The sequence below is a fragment of the Drosophila mojavensis genome, unplaced genomic scaffold (genome assembly GCF_018153725.1).
Source record: "Drosophila mojavensis isolate 15081-1352.22 unplaced genomic scaffold, ASM1815372v1 contig_36, whole genome shotgun sequence".
In the NCBI taxonomy this organism is placed as follows: Eukaryota; Metazoa; Arthropoda; class Insecta; order Diptera; family Drosophilidae; genus Drosophila; species Drosophila mojavensis.
The window spans coordinates 6,321,981-6,337,773 of NW_025318858.1; the positions used below are offsets into that span (position 1 = coordinate 6,321,981).

Here is a 15,793-nt window from a genome sequence, read left to right on the forward strand (position 1 = left end):
CACCTGCGTTGCAGATCCACACAGCCAGCCTACACGCACACGCACACGCACACGCACACGCACACACGCACATGCACATATGTGCATGTATATGTATAAGCGAATGCGTACAAGTGCGCGTATGTGTGTCTGCATATTTATAAAGAGGCCTATCTGGTGCAGAGCAGACGCAGTTGCTGTTCGGCAAGGCTCAGCTGCGTGGACCGTGGGCTGATTAAAACTGATTTATTGCTTTAAATGCAATTTACATGCACAAAAATCGGACTGCAGCAAGCAGCTGAGGTGGGGCACAATAACGCGTTTGCTTTTTAAGTCGTAAATATTAAACATAATGCGAACATATACATATATATGTATGTGTGACTATCTATATACATATGCATATATGTAATGGTACATATAAATATATGATATCTGTTTGCATCTGTGCAGATATGAGGGGTAAATTAAATGTCAAGCATACGCACTGTGAAACAGAGACTTTATCATAATGCACTCTACACTAGCCAACACAATTACTAAATACGTATATTATTACAGATGCCTTACAACCATATTGATAGCTAATCACTCTAATTCATAGTGGGGTGGCTTTATGTATATCTATTACGAATCGAAAGGAATATTTTGGTTTTGCTTAATGTCGTCTGCATGCAATACATTAATTCTGCCTCAATTGAAGTTAGATAAATTAGGGATGAATTAGGGGTGGGGAGGATAAATTTTGACAAAAACCGAAATTACATAAAATGCATATGAGAATACACATAAAATTTGGAGACTCTAGCTTTAAAGATGTAGGAGATATAAATTTATTACTGGTTTTCTATAATGTTTTTAATCGATAACAAAATAACGGGGCAAGTTATCTATATTTAAAACCAAATTCATCTTGCGCGTGCTATACACGGACTTAGGGAACAAATTTCAAGTCTCTAGCTCTTATATCTTCTGAGATCGACGCGTTCAAACATACGGACAGACGGAAAGACGGACAGAGCTGAATCGACTCAGCTCGTCGCCCTGATCAAGAATATATATACTTTATGGGGTCTGCCACGCCTCCTTCTGCCTGTCACATACATTTAACAAATTCATTATACCCTGATTTCCTATTTCACAGGGTTCAGGGTATAATTATGTATAGAGTACAATATAGTTAAATAATTAACAATTAAAAGTTAAAAATAAAAAAAAAAAATAAATGAGAGAGCTATGCCCACTTATTTATTTATCCCTTTATTTATTTAATTTTTCAATATTTGTATTTACATTATTAATGTCCATATGAATGTATAAATAGTAGAAAGTATACCTATACTCTGCCCATGGGGCCGTGCTTAAATAATAATTTTACAATAAATTGAACCTTGAACGAGTATCAGCAGTCTGCAAATGCCCGACTGAATCAGCTTGTCTCTAGCATAGTGTTGTCGACACTGATAGCCTTAGCTTTGCTGCAGAGTGTTGGCTTTAATTAAATAAATTACTTTGGATTTAATGGCGGACGCGACGATTCAATTTAGTGTTGCGTTTTAATGCATTTTCAATGCCAGCCGCTAGATGGCGGCACGTGCTGGCGATTCGGATAGCGATTCGGAATGCGAGAATCCGACTTCAGCCTTTGCGGCTGGCCGCATATGTGGGCCAACTTAGTGGCAATAAGTTAAATTAGCATAAACTTAATTACCATAAAAGTGCTGGGCCGCAGTGCCAACCGGGATTGTGCTCAGATAGGGGCACACACTTTACACTCGCACACACACACACACAGATACAGATACACAAACAGTCGTTTCGGTTCGTATGTTTGGGTCTCTGTGCTGGCATATTTCACAGCAAATCCGCAGCGCATTAAAGAGAAATACGTGGCAAAAAAAAAAAAGGTAAAAAAAGAAACGAAAAAGAAAGAAAATGTATACGTATATATAAAAGCACAGCAAAACAATGAAAGCAACCAAACACACGGCGAACTGAACTGTGGTGCAGTCAAGCAGCCCAGAGTCTGGGGATTGTGCCAATGAAGTAACGACCGCACGGAGCGGTGGCTAAAGGGCACGAAGGAGTGCGCTAAGTGACTGCCGTTACACATTTAGCAGCCGGAGTGTAGGTAGTTGTAGATGGGATTGCCAGGCAATACAGCGAGCGAGAAGGTAAAGCGCATCAGGCATTTTCATATGAACAAATGTTGTTGCCATTCGTAGCTGCTGCTGTTGTCGCTGTTGCCGCTTGATCCCCAGAGCGACCAAAGCGGCACATAGCATCGCGACAAGATAAAAACCTGGTGCACTAAATCTGCCTCATGTGCGCCAGTGGGCCGCAGAATGCACTGGCCTCGGCCAGAGCGTCGTATGAGCAACGCGGCGTATGAGCAATGCATAGGTTTTAGTTTTGTTTCTGACGGGTTTCGGCTTTGAGCTTAGGCTTGCCCTCCGGCATATGCAAACTAATGCACACATATTTTCACTGTTGGCTGAATTCACTTAGACAAAGGTGTGCATGAAAAACTATTCCACTGCAATCTCTGCACGCACTTCACTCTGATTTTTACGAAGGCTTTTAAATTAGTGATGATAGCAGCAACAGCTAAAAAAAAAATAAATAAATGAAAAACATCCCATCTGGGCATTCGACTGAAATGTATCTGCGAGCAGATCTCAGCAACAGCTGCCGGGCCACTTAAGTGATTGAGTGTGCGGAAAGGCAACTCTCTGAGGGAATCGCACCGATTTTATGATCAGTGCAACGCCAATGCATGCATCCAAAATAAATGTTGGTATTGCCATGTTATGACTTCATCTACGCCCAAGTGTTTGCCCTGTCATACTCCATCATGCCAAGTGTGCCAAATGTACGGAATGGTGCAGAGATGTTTATGAGATTATAAAAAAGAGTCAATATAACAATCGATAAATACATACACTGGATGAGAGCAGTGAGCTCTTGCCAATGGAAAGTGATACATTTATATTTAATATAATAATATACCCATATATATACATATAATAACAATTATATGCATAAAACATCAATTAAACAGATTATAATGCACACATAAATTTTTATGTAGTTATTATTTGCATTTATATATAAACCATCTATTATCGTATTGTAACAGACGTCGAGATTGTGAATTTCTGTCTCGTTATGCTGCATAGCAACCGTTTTTGGGCACCTGAGCGTGGTCGATTTTTAAATTTCGACAATGAAACAAATGATCCATAAACTCGTTTATTTATTGCACGAGCTTCGAGCTTCTCTTACTTCGTTTTCGTGTACTTTCGTCAGTTGCTTTCTACGAGAATGTTATATACGATTGTGACAATGAAGCGACATCTACTGCCAAAAACCTTGCACAGAGCAAAGCCGACTAGGATAACGATCGCTAGGGACTCGAGATAGATCCCACAATATAAATATTTACGTAATGGAAGATCGCCGAATTCCCAAGAATGAATTGTTTCGCATAATACTCATACAGCACATACTCCAAAGATACAACACAAATACGTACATGAATATGTATGTATGTAAGAAATATATGTCTTAAGCCGTAACACTAATGGGGAACATATAAATACAGAACTATAATATTACTCTCAAGCTGAGTGGATCTGCTTTTCTCTACAATTATTAAAGACATATTCAGGCATTTTTGATGAACAGCTCAATGTGGCGATTCGCACAAATCCCTTTCGTTCAGGATCCTTTACTGAATTAGTCCAAATACAACATAATACAATCCGGTTATAAGTGACCATCCGATAGACGTCATATCATTGCTATAAATGTTGGTTAAACTTTTATCGTCTACCCTTTCTAAAAACAAAATAAAAAATAATATAGAAACACTCTTCCCCATAGCAGAGAAAGGTTTCGATCCTCAGACCTCTAGGTTTTGGGCCCAGCACGCTTTCACTGCGCCACTCTGCTCTCAAAGCTCCAGATGAGCGAGCGCATTAAATTGCATTTTCTACTCCAGTTAAAGCTCCTCTTGAGGCTGAACATGTTTACCTCATACAAGTGAACAAATTATGATTAATAAATATTTGAGCGCAGGAAATGCTATCTGCTTGGACATTCATTGCGAGCATTTAAATGGCCAAAGCGTATCGTTAATGTTAAGTTCTGGCACAGTTTTATCTGTGCTGGGCATAAAGAGTGCAAGTTAATTTCTGGGCAACACTTTATGTGCTGCAATTTAAAAGGCAGTTGCATTTGGTTGGCTGGCGAACAGCAACAACAACAACAACAATGACGACAACAAAGCGAACAACAGCAACTATGCATTTGGTGGTGCAATAAATTGAACAAGCAGCCACCTACTTTAAAAGCATTTACAGAGCTCCAGGGCAGCTCATTGGCGCAGCCCCACTAACGGCACGGAGTTGCTAAAAAGATACCGGAACTGTTACAGGAAACAAAATGACTTAATGGCCGCGATTGCCATGCGATGCGATGCCATGGCAGCATCCCCACCCACCCACCACCCCCTCTCCGCTGTCTCTGTGGCTGGCCATTCACTGCTAGACCTGAGGTCAGAAAACTACATAAAAGCATTCCCAGCGCCAGAGCGCTGAAACTGAGGTGCACTTACATAGAACCAAGAGCTCATAGCTCTAGGACTGAGTACCTGGATAATGCAGGTGAGGAAGCCCAGACAGGTAGACCATTCCCATTAACAGCGGGCAAATATATATATAAATCTCCAAAAGATTGATTAATATTGTTAAGTAAGTAACAAGAAAATAAGCCATACGCTTTACTCTTGAGATAGCAGGATTCGTTGAAAGCAGTGGAGAATAATGTGAGCGAATCTCTTGAACTACAATTGCGAATGGGATCTATAATTGTTATATAGTTCATAGGCATTTCCGCAAATAACTAATAAACTAATAAATAAACTAAAATAACTAAATAACTATAGAGTTGAATAAAAAAGATTTGAAAGTAGAAAATCTCAAATCTCTAAACATTCATAAAAATGCTGATCAAATTAAGAAACTGAGGACGAAATAGAAAGTTGCATATTAAAATTAACAGGTATATAGAAAAGAAGAGTTCCTGGCTCGAGCTGCTTTGAGATTTCATGCGATTCCAGTTGATTCCGATTGAAGAGTGACATGACGTCTCCAAGTTGGCTCTGAAAACTTTAATCAAACCATAAAGAACCATAGATCAGACTTCGGTAAACTGAGCGGATTTGTATATGTATATGAAAGACTTTATTAAGAGAGTACGGTATGCTCAGTAAAGTAACTTTTGATAAAGGATAAAGGTAAACTTCAAATGAAATCATTGGGAGTTTATTCTGGAAATGCACGCGATTCAATGGATCACAGAGTAAATTTGAAATTCACAACACCTGATTAAAATATGATTGTAGATGAGGGCTTAATAGCTGTGGTTCCACGTAAGTAAATTCAAAAGTTCAAAGGTCCCCTATAGAAAATAATAGTTAATTCGAAGCTATACAGAACAGCGAAGCACTAGGAGTTGTTTATGACATTCAGATTCACTCAAATTTGTTCAAATGATGATCAGTCCAAGAGAAACACAAGTGAAGTGCGTGATTAAATATTGTCAAGCTGATCAATATTTAAAAGCAAACTAGAATTAACAAATGTAAATTTATATATGAAAGCAATATTTTTTTTGGGCGTATCTGAATCAATATTAAGTAGTGATATAGAAACTTGACATTCCGCGAATAATAATATTATTTCATTTATATATTTCTATACATATTTATAAATATTTCGTAATTGCATATTTTATTGTCCAAAAGCCGATAACTAATATGCCATTAATATTCCAAGGAAAATTTAGCGTCAAAGTTTTCGAGTATAAACTGATAAGCCACCAAATACTCTGCTAATTATCATTCTGCAGAGCACCACACACGCACACACTCACAGAGACAGAGTGAGTGAGAGGGGTGGGAGAGGGGGAGGGAAAATGGTAGAGTCTTTCTTTGTGCCAAAACATATTTCTAATTAAATTAATTAAGCGAAGCGAGAATGTACCGTATGCAAGCCAATTAGTGGAAAATGCAAATTAAATGTCTGGCCGAGAGTGGCCAACGGACTCTGTGCGAGTTGTCGCAGAGCGGACAGAGGGGCAGTCCGACAGCCCGGACTCTGGATAGCCAGCCAGCCACGCCCACGCGCCCATACGCCCACCGCAATCCAGCCACATAAAAAGCTATACATATAAGCTAAAACATGCAGAGCGTATTGTCCCAGGGCAACGTTCCACTGTCTGATGCCCGTTGCTCTTCGTTCGCAGCTCGGCAATAATTGCGTTTAGACATGTAAGCTTTTGTTTAACAGTTGTCCTTGCCTCTCATCTGTATGTGTGCGTGTGTGCATGTGTGTGTGACAAACTTAATGACAGCATAATTAAACAAAACAAACAGCAGACTAATAAAATGCTTATGCCGTATGTCGCCCACGGCTACCTTGAAAAGCCCCATGCAAAGGCCCGATCCAATGCAGACCAAAGACAACTGTAACTGTATATGACTGTATATTACAGTTAAATGTGAGTGAAATGGGTATATCAGTTTTATATGCAGTATTAACAAAAATTTAAAAAAAAAAAAAAAAAAAAATGAAAATAAAGATTGTCTTTTTTATAGTCAATATTATTTAAATTTCCATAATCTATTTATAATGAGTATTAACATCTATTAATATGTATATATATGATGATAATTCAACTCAAGCAAAATTTCATACATACTTCGAGTAACAACTTTAAAACGATAATTAATGGATTTTTATTATTATACATCCAACGAGTGACAACAAATATCAATATCATCCATTGCAATGAGCTGCATCACAGCATTATTCCAATTTTTTTTTAATATGCATGAGCTAGGGTATTAGGCAGCCCATCATTGCCCTATTTGTATTTAAAGTACAAGCTATTCGCATGCATAAAGGCTTTGCCGAATGCCTTGCATACCAATTTAGTTATTTATGCACAAAGTAAAGCAAGGGTCGCCCCTTGTGTGCCTTAAATTGCTAAATGAAATGAAATGCAAAGGTTGTATCTGCCTTTGTCGGTCGCATGTGTGGGATGACTCGCATCGGAATTATTCTTAAATTGGCCAAATTAAATCAATTCATGCAACACAAATTATGAACTTTGTCGACAGACGATGACACAGTAAATGAATGTGATGTGCAATCAAATTTCCTACAAATTTCCACCGGCTTAAGCTTTCCCTGACCGAAGCCAGAAAGTACATATGTCTGGCAATTCTCCTTAGGCTGTAACTCTAAAGTGCCCATATGACAGTTGAGCTACCTCAGAGAGATTTACCAAAGCTGAAGTGATGACGTATTGTGTATTGTGCATTAAGTTGATATCATGATACACAATAATCAATTATTTTGCTTCCATTGGCGATTTAATTGTATCGCAATATGGACTGTGATTAAATGAAAGCATAATCGATTATTTCTAAAAGTAATCCAGAAAATCGGGTGCTACTGTTACGGAAAAGAGAGATAGAGAGGCAGATTCAAGATTATTTTCTTTGCTGTTCAATTTACAATATGCAACATCTTAAATAACTATAAAAACGCATTTGATTAGCTACCAATCGTTTTTCAGCGATTAATTAGAACATGAATCAATAATCGATTAATAAATGTTATGCCATCACTAGTTCAAATACCTACGACAACTATATGCATAATTTCTATTGCTCTCACTGAATACTGCAGATTTCTCATATACATATATATGTTTAAAAGCATTTTTATTTATCTTTTATTTTTGTACTATAATTTTTTTTTTTTTTTTTTGTTGCACAACACTCGCCCGCATGTGTGCGCCCATTGACGCTCCGCACTATCCGCATAATTTCGCTAACAGTCTATGTGCAAAGCGGACAATAGTGGGCAAATATTAGTGAGTCGGTTGTATCAGCTGCTCAAATATTTGATCATAGAACGAGAGCAAATACCGTGCTCAAATATCCGTGCACTGCCGTCCGGCTGGCGCTATAAAAGGCGCGGAAATGGCGAAGTCGACGATGAACTGGAAGCTCAGCTAACGAGATGCAGTCGCCCAAGCTAACTTTGCTGCTGCTGACGCTGTGCTTAGGCGCTAGGGGCATTTGGAGTAAGCCCAGTTTGGAGATATTTAATGACATATGGGACGATCTGAAAGACGGCGGCAATAGTATTATCGAAGGACTAAGGGATGCCACTCGGGATGGCGCTGCCATTGATAAGGACCTTCTGGACCGACTGGATAAAGCGAATGAAAACTTCTTAGCGGATGCATCGCAGCTAGGGGAAGATCTATCCAATGGAATATCGGAATCGTTAACGACAGGCATTAAAGACTTATCGCAAAGCCTGACTTCCAGTATTACGAGGTTCAAAAGAGACGTTGCTTCTGAAAAGAACCCTATAAAGCGTAAGGCACTGAGCAGTGGACTGGAACTGCTTGAGCAGCTCAACTCAGAAGCCACTGAACTGGAGCTCTTCGATATAAATCAGAAGCTAGCCAAGAAAGTAAACGATCAACTAGGTGAAATACCGAACGATGTGCTAAGCTGGAGTAAGGAACAACTGGATCGTGTGGAAAAAGCTTCCGATGAAATTGGTCTGAAGCAAGCGCAAGACATTATAACAAAGTTCATATCAAGCGTCTCTGAGGACCTAAATGCCGTACTGGTGGAGCTCGATGTTAAAAAATCATTGTATGAACAAAAGTTGAACGACAAAATCCACGAATACAGCGAATTCGCCAATAAACTTATTGAGGACATGAACAGTTGCAGTCGTTTCAGCATCTTTAGATGCAGATCACTGATTGAGGAATCGATAGAGAATCTACGTGACGCCAAAACTGAGTTGCTGAATTTACGGAAGGAAGGCAACAATTTGGTCGAAGCGGGAATAAAAGCTACAGTATCCAACGAATCGTTCTTCAAAAAGTTGGCCGAGAATAAACTTAAATTCGAGAAGGATCTTGTTGGCATCATTAGCCAAAATCCAAGCAGACCTGATGCTAACGGAGGCTCGTCCGGAGCCAATGAAGAATCATCTGGAGCATCCAATGGAGAATCATCTGGAGCATCCAATGGAGAATCATCTGGAGCATCCAATGGAGAATCATCTGGAGCATCGAATGGAGCATCATCTGGAGCATTCAATGGAGAATCATCTGGAGCATCCAATGAAGGATCATCTGGAGCATCCAATGGAGAATCATCTGGAGCATCCAATGAAGGATCATCTGGAGCATCCAATGGAGCATCATCTGGAGCATCCAATGAAGCATCATCTGGAGCATTCAATGGAGAATCATCTGGAGCATCCAATGAAGGATCATCTGGAGCATCCAATGGAGAATCATCTGGAGCATCCAATGGAGCATCATCTGGAGCGTCCAATGAAGGATCATCTGGAGCATCCAATGGAGCATCATCTGGAGCATCCAATGAAGCATCATCTGGAGCATCCAATGGAGAATCATCTGGAGCATCCAATGGAGAATCATCTGGATATGTGATTAAATGAAAGCATAATCGATTATTTCTAAAAGTAATCCAGAAAATCGGGTGCTACTGTTACGGAAAAGAGAGATAGAGAGGCAGATTCAAGATTATTTTCTTTGCTGTTCAATTTACAATATGTAACATCTTAAATAACTATAAAAACGCATTTGATTAGCTACCAATCGTTTTCCAGCGATTAATTAGAACTTGATTCAATAATACCTACGACAACTATATGTATAATTTCTATTGCTCTCACTGAATACTGCAGATTTCTCATATACATTTATATGTTTAAATGCATTTTTATTTATCTTTTATTTTTGTACTATAATTTTTATACCCTGAACCCATTGAAAATGGGAAATCAGGGTATAATGGTTTTGTTAAAAGTATGTAACAGGCAGAAGGAGGCGTGGCAGACCCCACAAAGTATATATATTCTTGATCAGGGCGACGAGCTAAGTCGATTTGGCCCTGTCCGTCTGTCTGTCCGTCCGTCCGTCCGTCCGTATGTATGAACGCGTCGATTTCAGAAGATATAAGAGCTAGAGGCTTGAAATTTTTTTTCCTAGGTCCGTGTATATCACGCGCATATCAAGTTTTTCTTTTTATATCGATAACTGCTCCCGATAATTTATTATCGATCAAAAACCTTATCGAAAGCTAGTTATTTAATTATACCTCATACACCTTTAGGGCTAGAGCTTCCAAATTTTATATGTAGACTTATATGCATTTTATATAATTTCGATTTTTGTTGTAATTTACCCCCCACCCCTATATCCACCCCCTCACCCTCATCTTTTTAAAAGGCGTATTTCAAGTAGTAGAGACTTGTGCTTTGGAATGTACATACATTTAAATATTATGATTATGTTCTGAAAGTTTCATTAAGATTGTACATCTAGAAATTAAAATATTCAACAAATAAATCCTTATAATGTTGCCCACACTGCAGCGCAGCACAAGCGCAGTCGCTGCTTACTGCGCAGTTAGCAGAGCGCATTCTAATACTTGTGTGTGTATGTATGTGTGCCGAAAAGAAGCGCAGAGTGATTAGAATATCAGATTAGAGGGTTCAGGGTATCTCCTAGTCGAGCAGTCTCGACTAGAGTCTTCTTACTTGTTTTTTTTTTTTTTTTTGTTGCACAACACTCGCCCGCATGTGTGCGCCCATTGACGCTCCGCACTATCCGCATAATTTCGCTAACAGTCTATGTGCAAAGCGGACAATAGTGGGCAAATATTAGTTAGTCGGTTGTATCAGCTGCTCAAATATTTGATCATAGAACGAGAGCAAATACCGTGCTCAAATATCCGTGCACTGCCGTCCGGCTGGCGCTATAAAAGGCGCGGAAATGGCGAAGTCGACGATGAACTGGAAGCTCAGCTAACGAGATGCAGTCGCCCAAGCTAACTTTGCTGCTGCTGACGCTGTGCTTAGGCGCTAGGGGCATTTGGAGTAAGCCCAGTTTTGAGATATTTAATGACATATGGGACGATCTGAAAGACGGCGGCAATAGTATTATCGAAGGACTAAGGGATGCCACTCGGAATGGCGCTGCCATTGATAAGGACCTTCTGGACCGACTGGACAAAGCGAATGAAAACTTCTTAGCGGATGCATCGCAGCTAGGGGAAGATCTATCCAATGGAATATCGGAATCGTTAACGACAGGCATTAAAGACTTATCGCAAAGCCTGACTTCCAGTATTACGAGGTTCAAAAGAGACGTTGCTTCTGAAAAGAACCCTATAAAGCGTAAGGCACTGAGCAGTGGACTGGAACTGCTTGAGCAGCTCAACTCAGAAGCCACTGAACTGGAGCTCTTCGATATAAATCAGAAGCTAGCCAAGAAAGTAAACGATCAACTAGGTGAAATACCGAACGATGTGCTAAGCTGGAGTAAGGAACAACTGGATCGTGTGGAAAAAGCTTCCGATGAAATTGGTCTGAAGCAAGCGCAAGACATTATAACAAAGTTCATATCAAGCGTCTCTGAGGACCTAAATGCCGTACTGGTGGAGCTCGATGTTAAAAAATCATTGTATGAACAAAAGTTGAACGACAAAATCCACGAATACAGCGAATTCGCCAATAAACTTATTGAGGACATGAACAGTTGCAGTCGTTTCAGCATCTTTAGATGCAGATCACTGATTGAGGAATCGATAGAGAATCTACGTGACGCCAAAACTGAGTTGCTGAATTTACGGAAGGAAGGCAACAATTTGGTCGAAGCGGGAATAAAAGCTACAGTATCCAACGAATCGTTCTTCAAAAAAGTTGGCCGAGAATAAACTTAAATTCGAGAAGGATCTTGTTGGCATCATTAGCCAAAATCCAAGCAGACCTGATGCTAACGGAGGCTCGTCCGGAGCCAATGAAGAATCATCTGGAGCATCCAATGGAGAATCATCTGGAGCATCCAATGGAGAATCATCTGGAGCATCCAATGGAGAATCATCTGGAGCATCGAATGGAGCATCATCTGGAGCATTCAATGGAGAATCATCTGGAGCATCCAATGAAGGATCATCTGGAGCATCCAATGGAGAATCATCTGGAGCATCCAATGAAGGATCATCTGGAGCATCCAATGGAGCATCATCTGGAGCATCCAATGAAGCATCATCTGGAGCATTCAATGGAGAATCATCTGGAGCATCCAATGAAGGATCATCTGGAGCATCCAATGGAGAATCATCTGGAGCATCCAATGGAGCATCATCTGGAGCGTCCAATGAAGGATCATCTGGAGCATCCAATGGAGCATCATCTGGAGCATCCAATGAAGAATCATCTGGAGCATCCAATGAAGGATCATCTGGAGCATCATCTGGAGCATCCAATGAAGGATCATCTGGAGCATCCAATGGAGAATCATCTGGAGCATCCAATGGAGAATCATCTGGAGCATCCAATGGAGCATCATCTGGAGCATCCAATGGAGAATCATCTGGAGCATCCAATGAAGCATCATCTGGAGCATCCAATGAAGGATCATCTGGAGCATCCAATGGAGCATCATCTGGAGCATCCAATGGAGAATCATCTGGAGCATCCAATGAAGCATCATCTGGAGCATCCAATGAAGGATCATCTGGAGCATCCAATGGAGAATCATCTGGAGCATCCAATGGAGCATCATCTGGAGCGTCCAATGAAGGATCATCTGGAGCATCCAATGGAGCATCATCTGGAGCATCCAATGAAGCATCATCTGGAGCATCCAATGGAGAATCATCTGGAGCATCCAATGAAGGATCATCTGGAGCATCATCTGGAGCATCCAATGAAGGATCATCTGGAGCATCCAATGGAGCATCATCTGGAGCATCCAATGAAGCCTCATCTGGACTATCCAATGGAGAATCATCTGGAGCATCCAATGAAGGATCATCTGGAGCATCCAATGAAGGATCATCTGGAGCATCCAATGGAGCATCATCTGGAGCATCCAATGGAGCATCATCTGGAGCATCCAATGGAGAATCATCTGGAGCATCCAATGAAGCATCATCTGGAGCATCCAATGAAGGATCATCTGGAGCATCCAATGGAGCATCATCTGGAGCATCCAATGGAGAATCATCTGGAGCATCCAATGAAGCATCATCTGGAGCATCCAATGAAGGATCATCTGGAGCATCCAATGGAGAATCATCTGGAGCATCCAATGGAGCATCATCTGGAGCGTCCAATGAAGGATCATCTGGAGCATCCAATGGAGCATCATCTGGAGCATCCAATGAAGCATCATCTGGAGCATCCAATGGAGAATCATCTGGAGCATCCAATGAAGGATCATCTGGAGCATCATCTGGAGCATCCAATGAAGGATCATCTGGAGCATCCAATGGAGCATCATCTGGAGCATCCAATGAAGCCTCATCTGGACTATCCAATGGAGAATCATCTGGAGCATCCAATGAAGGATCATCTGGAGCATCCAATGAAGGATCATCTGGAGCATCCAATGGAGCATCATCTGGAGCATCCAATGGAGAATCATCTGGAGCATCCAATGAAGGATCATCTGGAGAATCATCTGGAGCATCCAATGGAGAATCATCTGGAGCATCCAATGAATCTGATATATCCCATGAAACAACAGTGGAATCTTTAGTGTTTGCCGATTTATTATCTAGGCTACATGAAAGCGCCAAAAATCGCTTTGAAGAACTTTTGAATGCAAGCACAGACGGTGCTGGCCTTCAAGACCTATTCCAAGATGTACAAGATGCGAAGGGCCAATTCCTCGATGATATAACCCAGTTTGGAAAACAGATATCAGGCGCAATATCCGATTCATTAACCAGTCAACTGGACAACATTTCGGGCAGAATTACAGATCTTGAAATAAAGAGTAAAGTTGAATTGAATCCGCTGAAGAGAATGACATTAACTAGTGGGTTGGCAGCGCTGAAGGAACTTTATTCGACAGCCTTGAACGTAAAATCAGCATACCTGGATGTGAGCAATAAACTATCGGACGACATGGGCAAGGTAAATAACACTCTAAATGCATTGCTGCTGTGGGCAGAAGAGCAACTGCAGCGTGTGAACAGTAAGACCAATGGTGCCGGCGTCGAGAAGGCGACCAACATCATTCAAGGGGTTCTTAAACGCTCTACCCAGAATCTAATTGATGCCGTGAGTGACATGGAGCTAAGAAAAATTGAGGTTGTGCAGCAGATCTTAAGCAACATCAACTATATAGAAGATGCTGCGGCGCTGATTGACAAAATGAATCAATGTCAGTACGGCCCCATTAGTGCCGTCCAATGCGCAGCCCAAGTAAAGGAATCAGTAGAAAAGTTAAGCATTGGCAAAAGCAAACTGGAAACCGTGCTGAAAAACAGCAAATCACTGATAACAGCAAGTTGGTATGAGAGTATTTCTACTTCATCCCTCCTAAAGCAGTTGGCTGATGATATGATTGAATCTGAAAGAGACCTAGATGAAATTATTGATGAACACTTATCGCATTCTGCCAACGAATCAGTATCGGACCCAAGCGAAGATGACACCGAAGTTTCTAGCAAAGGCGATGATTTATTGGAAAAACCCTCTTTCTTTGGAAACATAGGATCCAAGCTGATTGAAGGTGGTAAGAGTCTTGTCGGGAAAATCTGGAGGACAAGACGAAATGCTTCACCGGAATCTCCCCCTGAATCTTTAGCTGAATCTTCACCTGACTCTTCAGCTGAATCTTCACCTGACTCTTCACCTGAATCTTCACCGGAATCTTCACCTGAATCTTCATCGAGTGGATTATCTGAGAAATTTATTAGTGACTTAACAGCATCAGCAGCAAAATTATCTGACGATATTGCGGCTCTTGAAGAGGAAATAAAAAAAAAAGAAAAGCCCACGCAGGCACTGACAACGGGGCTGACAGCATTAAAATCTCTGAACAAAGTTGCTGCTGAGCTCGAAGCTGCACTCACCGACATAAACAGCCAGCTTCCCGAGGATCTCAACAAGACGATTACCGAAACACTTTCTGGATTGTCGACGTGGAAAGCGACCCAACTCGATACCGCAAGAAATAGTACCAATGCAGCTGGCCTACGGCAGGCAAACGATGCGATTAAACTATTTACCGAATTCTCTACGGTATATCTAGAGCGCACTCTGAACAACTACGAGCAGCAAAAAAGGAATTTTGAGAAGACAGTTCAGGACAGAATTTACATTTACACCAGAGACGCTAGGACGCTGAATAATACATTGTACCGGTGTCTAGAAGGGTCCATGAGCGTCAGTCGCTGTACGACCAATGTAAACTTTTTAAAGGTAAAGCTTAACAACGCACAAAACGATCTGCAAACTATCTTGAGGAGCAGCAAATCCCTGGTTAAAGCAGGAAAATATGCTAAAGGTAATTCTGAAATCTTTTTGGAGCAGTTGAATGCAAATAAGGAAATAAGTGAAGCGAAAATAAAGAACATCATTAAGTTCAATCCTAGAACGGCGACAACGACGACAACACCCTCACCGGAATCCAGTGGCGATGAAGGCACATCTTAATCATATCTTACGCACTAAGGGAAATTCCCGATTCAAAGCATTATATAGCATATAATCCAGGTGGTGGGCCATTAAAGCAGCATAATAAAAATTGTAGCTCAATGCAAAAATCACTCGATTACTCAATAAATGCAACGTCGTATTTTCCTTGCGGTACGCCCGCCTCATGTGGCGGACATTCATTTCCATTTCGTTTCCATTGCAATTATGAAGCTATTCACCGTTTG

At 40.8% G+C, this 15,793-nt stretch overlaps 2 protein-coding genes across 2 annotated transcripts; both read left to right on the forward strand.

Moving 5' to 3' along the window:
* The first annotated feature begins 8,050 nt into the window (after positions 1–8,050).
* Positions 8,051–9,815, forward strand: LOC6576126 (chondroitin proteoglycan 4). The gene has a single exon (XM_015164992.3). The coding sequence runs from the start codon at positions 8,076–8,078 to the stop codon at positions 9,546–9,548; it is 1,473 nt and encodes a 490-aa protein (XP_015020478.2). The 5' UTR covers positions 8,051–8,075; the 3' UTR covers positions 9,549–9,815.
* A 1,084-nt stretch (positions 9,816–10,899) lies between these two features.
* Positions 10,900–11,872, forward strand: LOC122756708. Its single transcript, XM_044008798.1, has one exon. The coding sequence runs from the start codon at positions 10,928–10,930 to the stop codon at positions 11,828–11,830; it is 903 nt and encodes a 300-aa protein (XP_043864733.1). The 5' UTR covers positions 10,900–10,927; the 3' UTR covers positions 11,831–11,872.
* The last annotated feature ends 3,921 nt before the right edge of the window (positions 11,873–15,793 follow it).

Bases quoted from the DNA above. Each gene is read 5' to 3' on its own strand.
- LOC6576126 (XM_015164992.3), top strand. From the start codon at position 8,076: ATGCAGTCGCCCAAGCTAACTTTGCTGCTGCTGACGCTGTGCTTAGGC.
- LOC122756708 (XM_044008798.1), top strand. From the start codon at position 10,928: ATGCAGTCGCCCAAGCTAACTTTGCTGCTGCTGACGCTGTGCTTAGGC.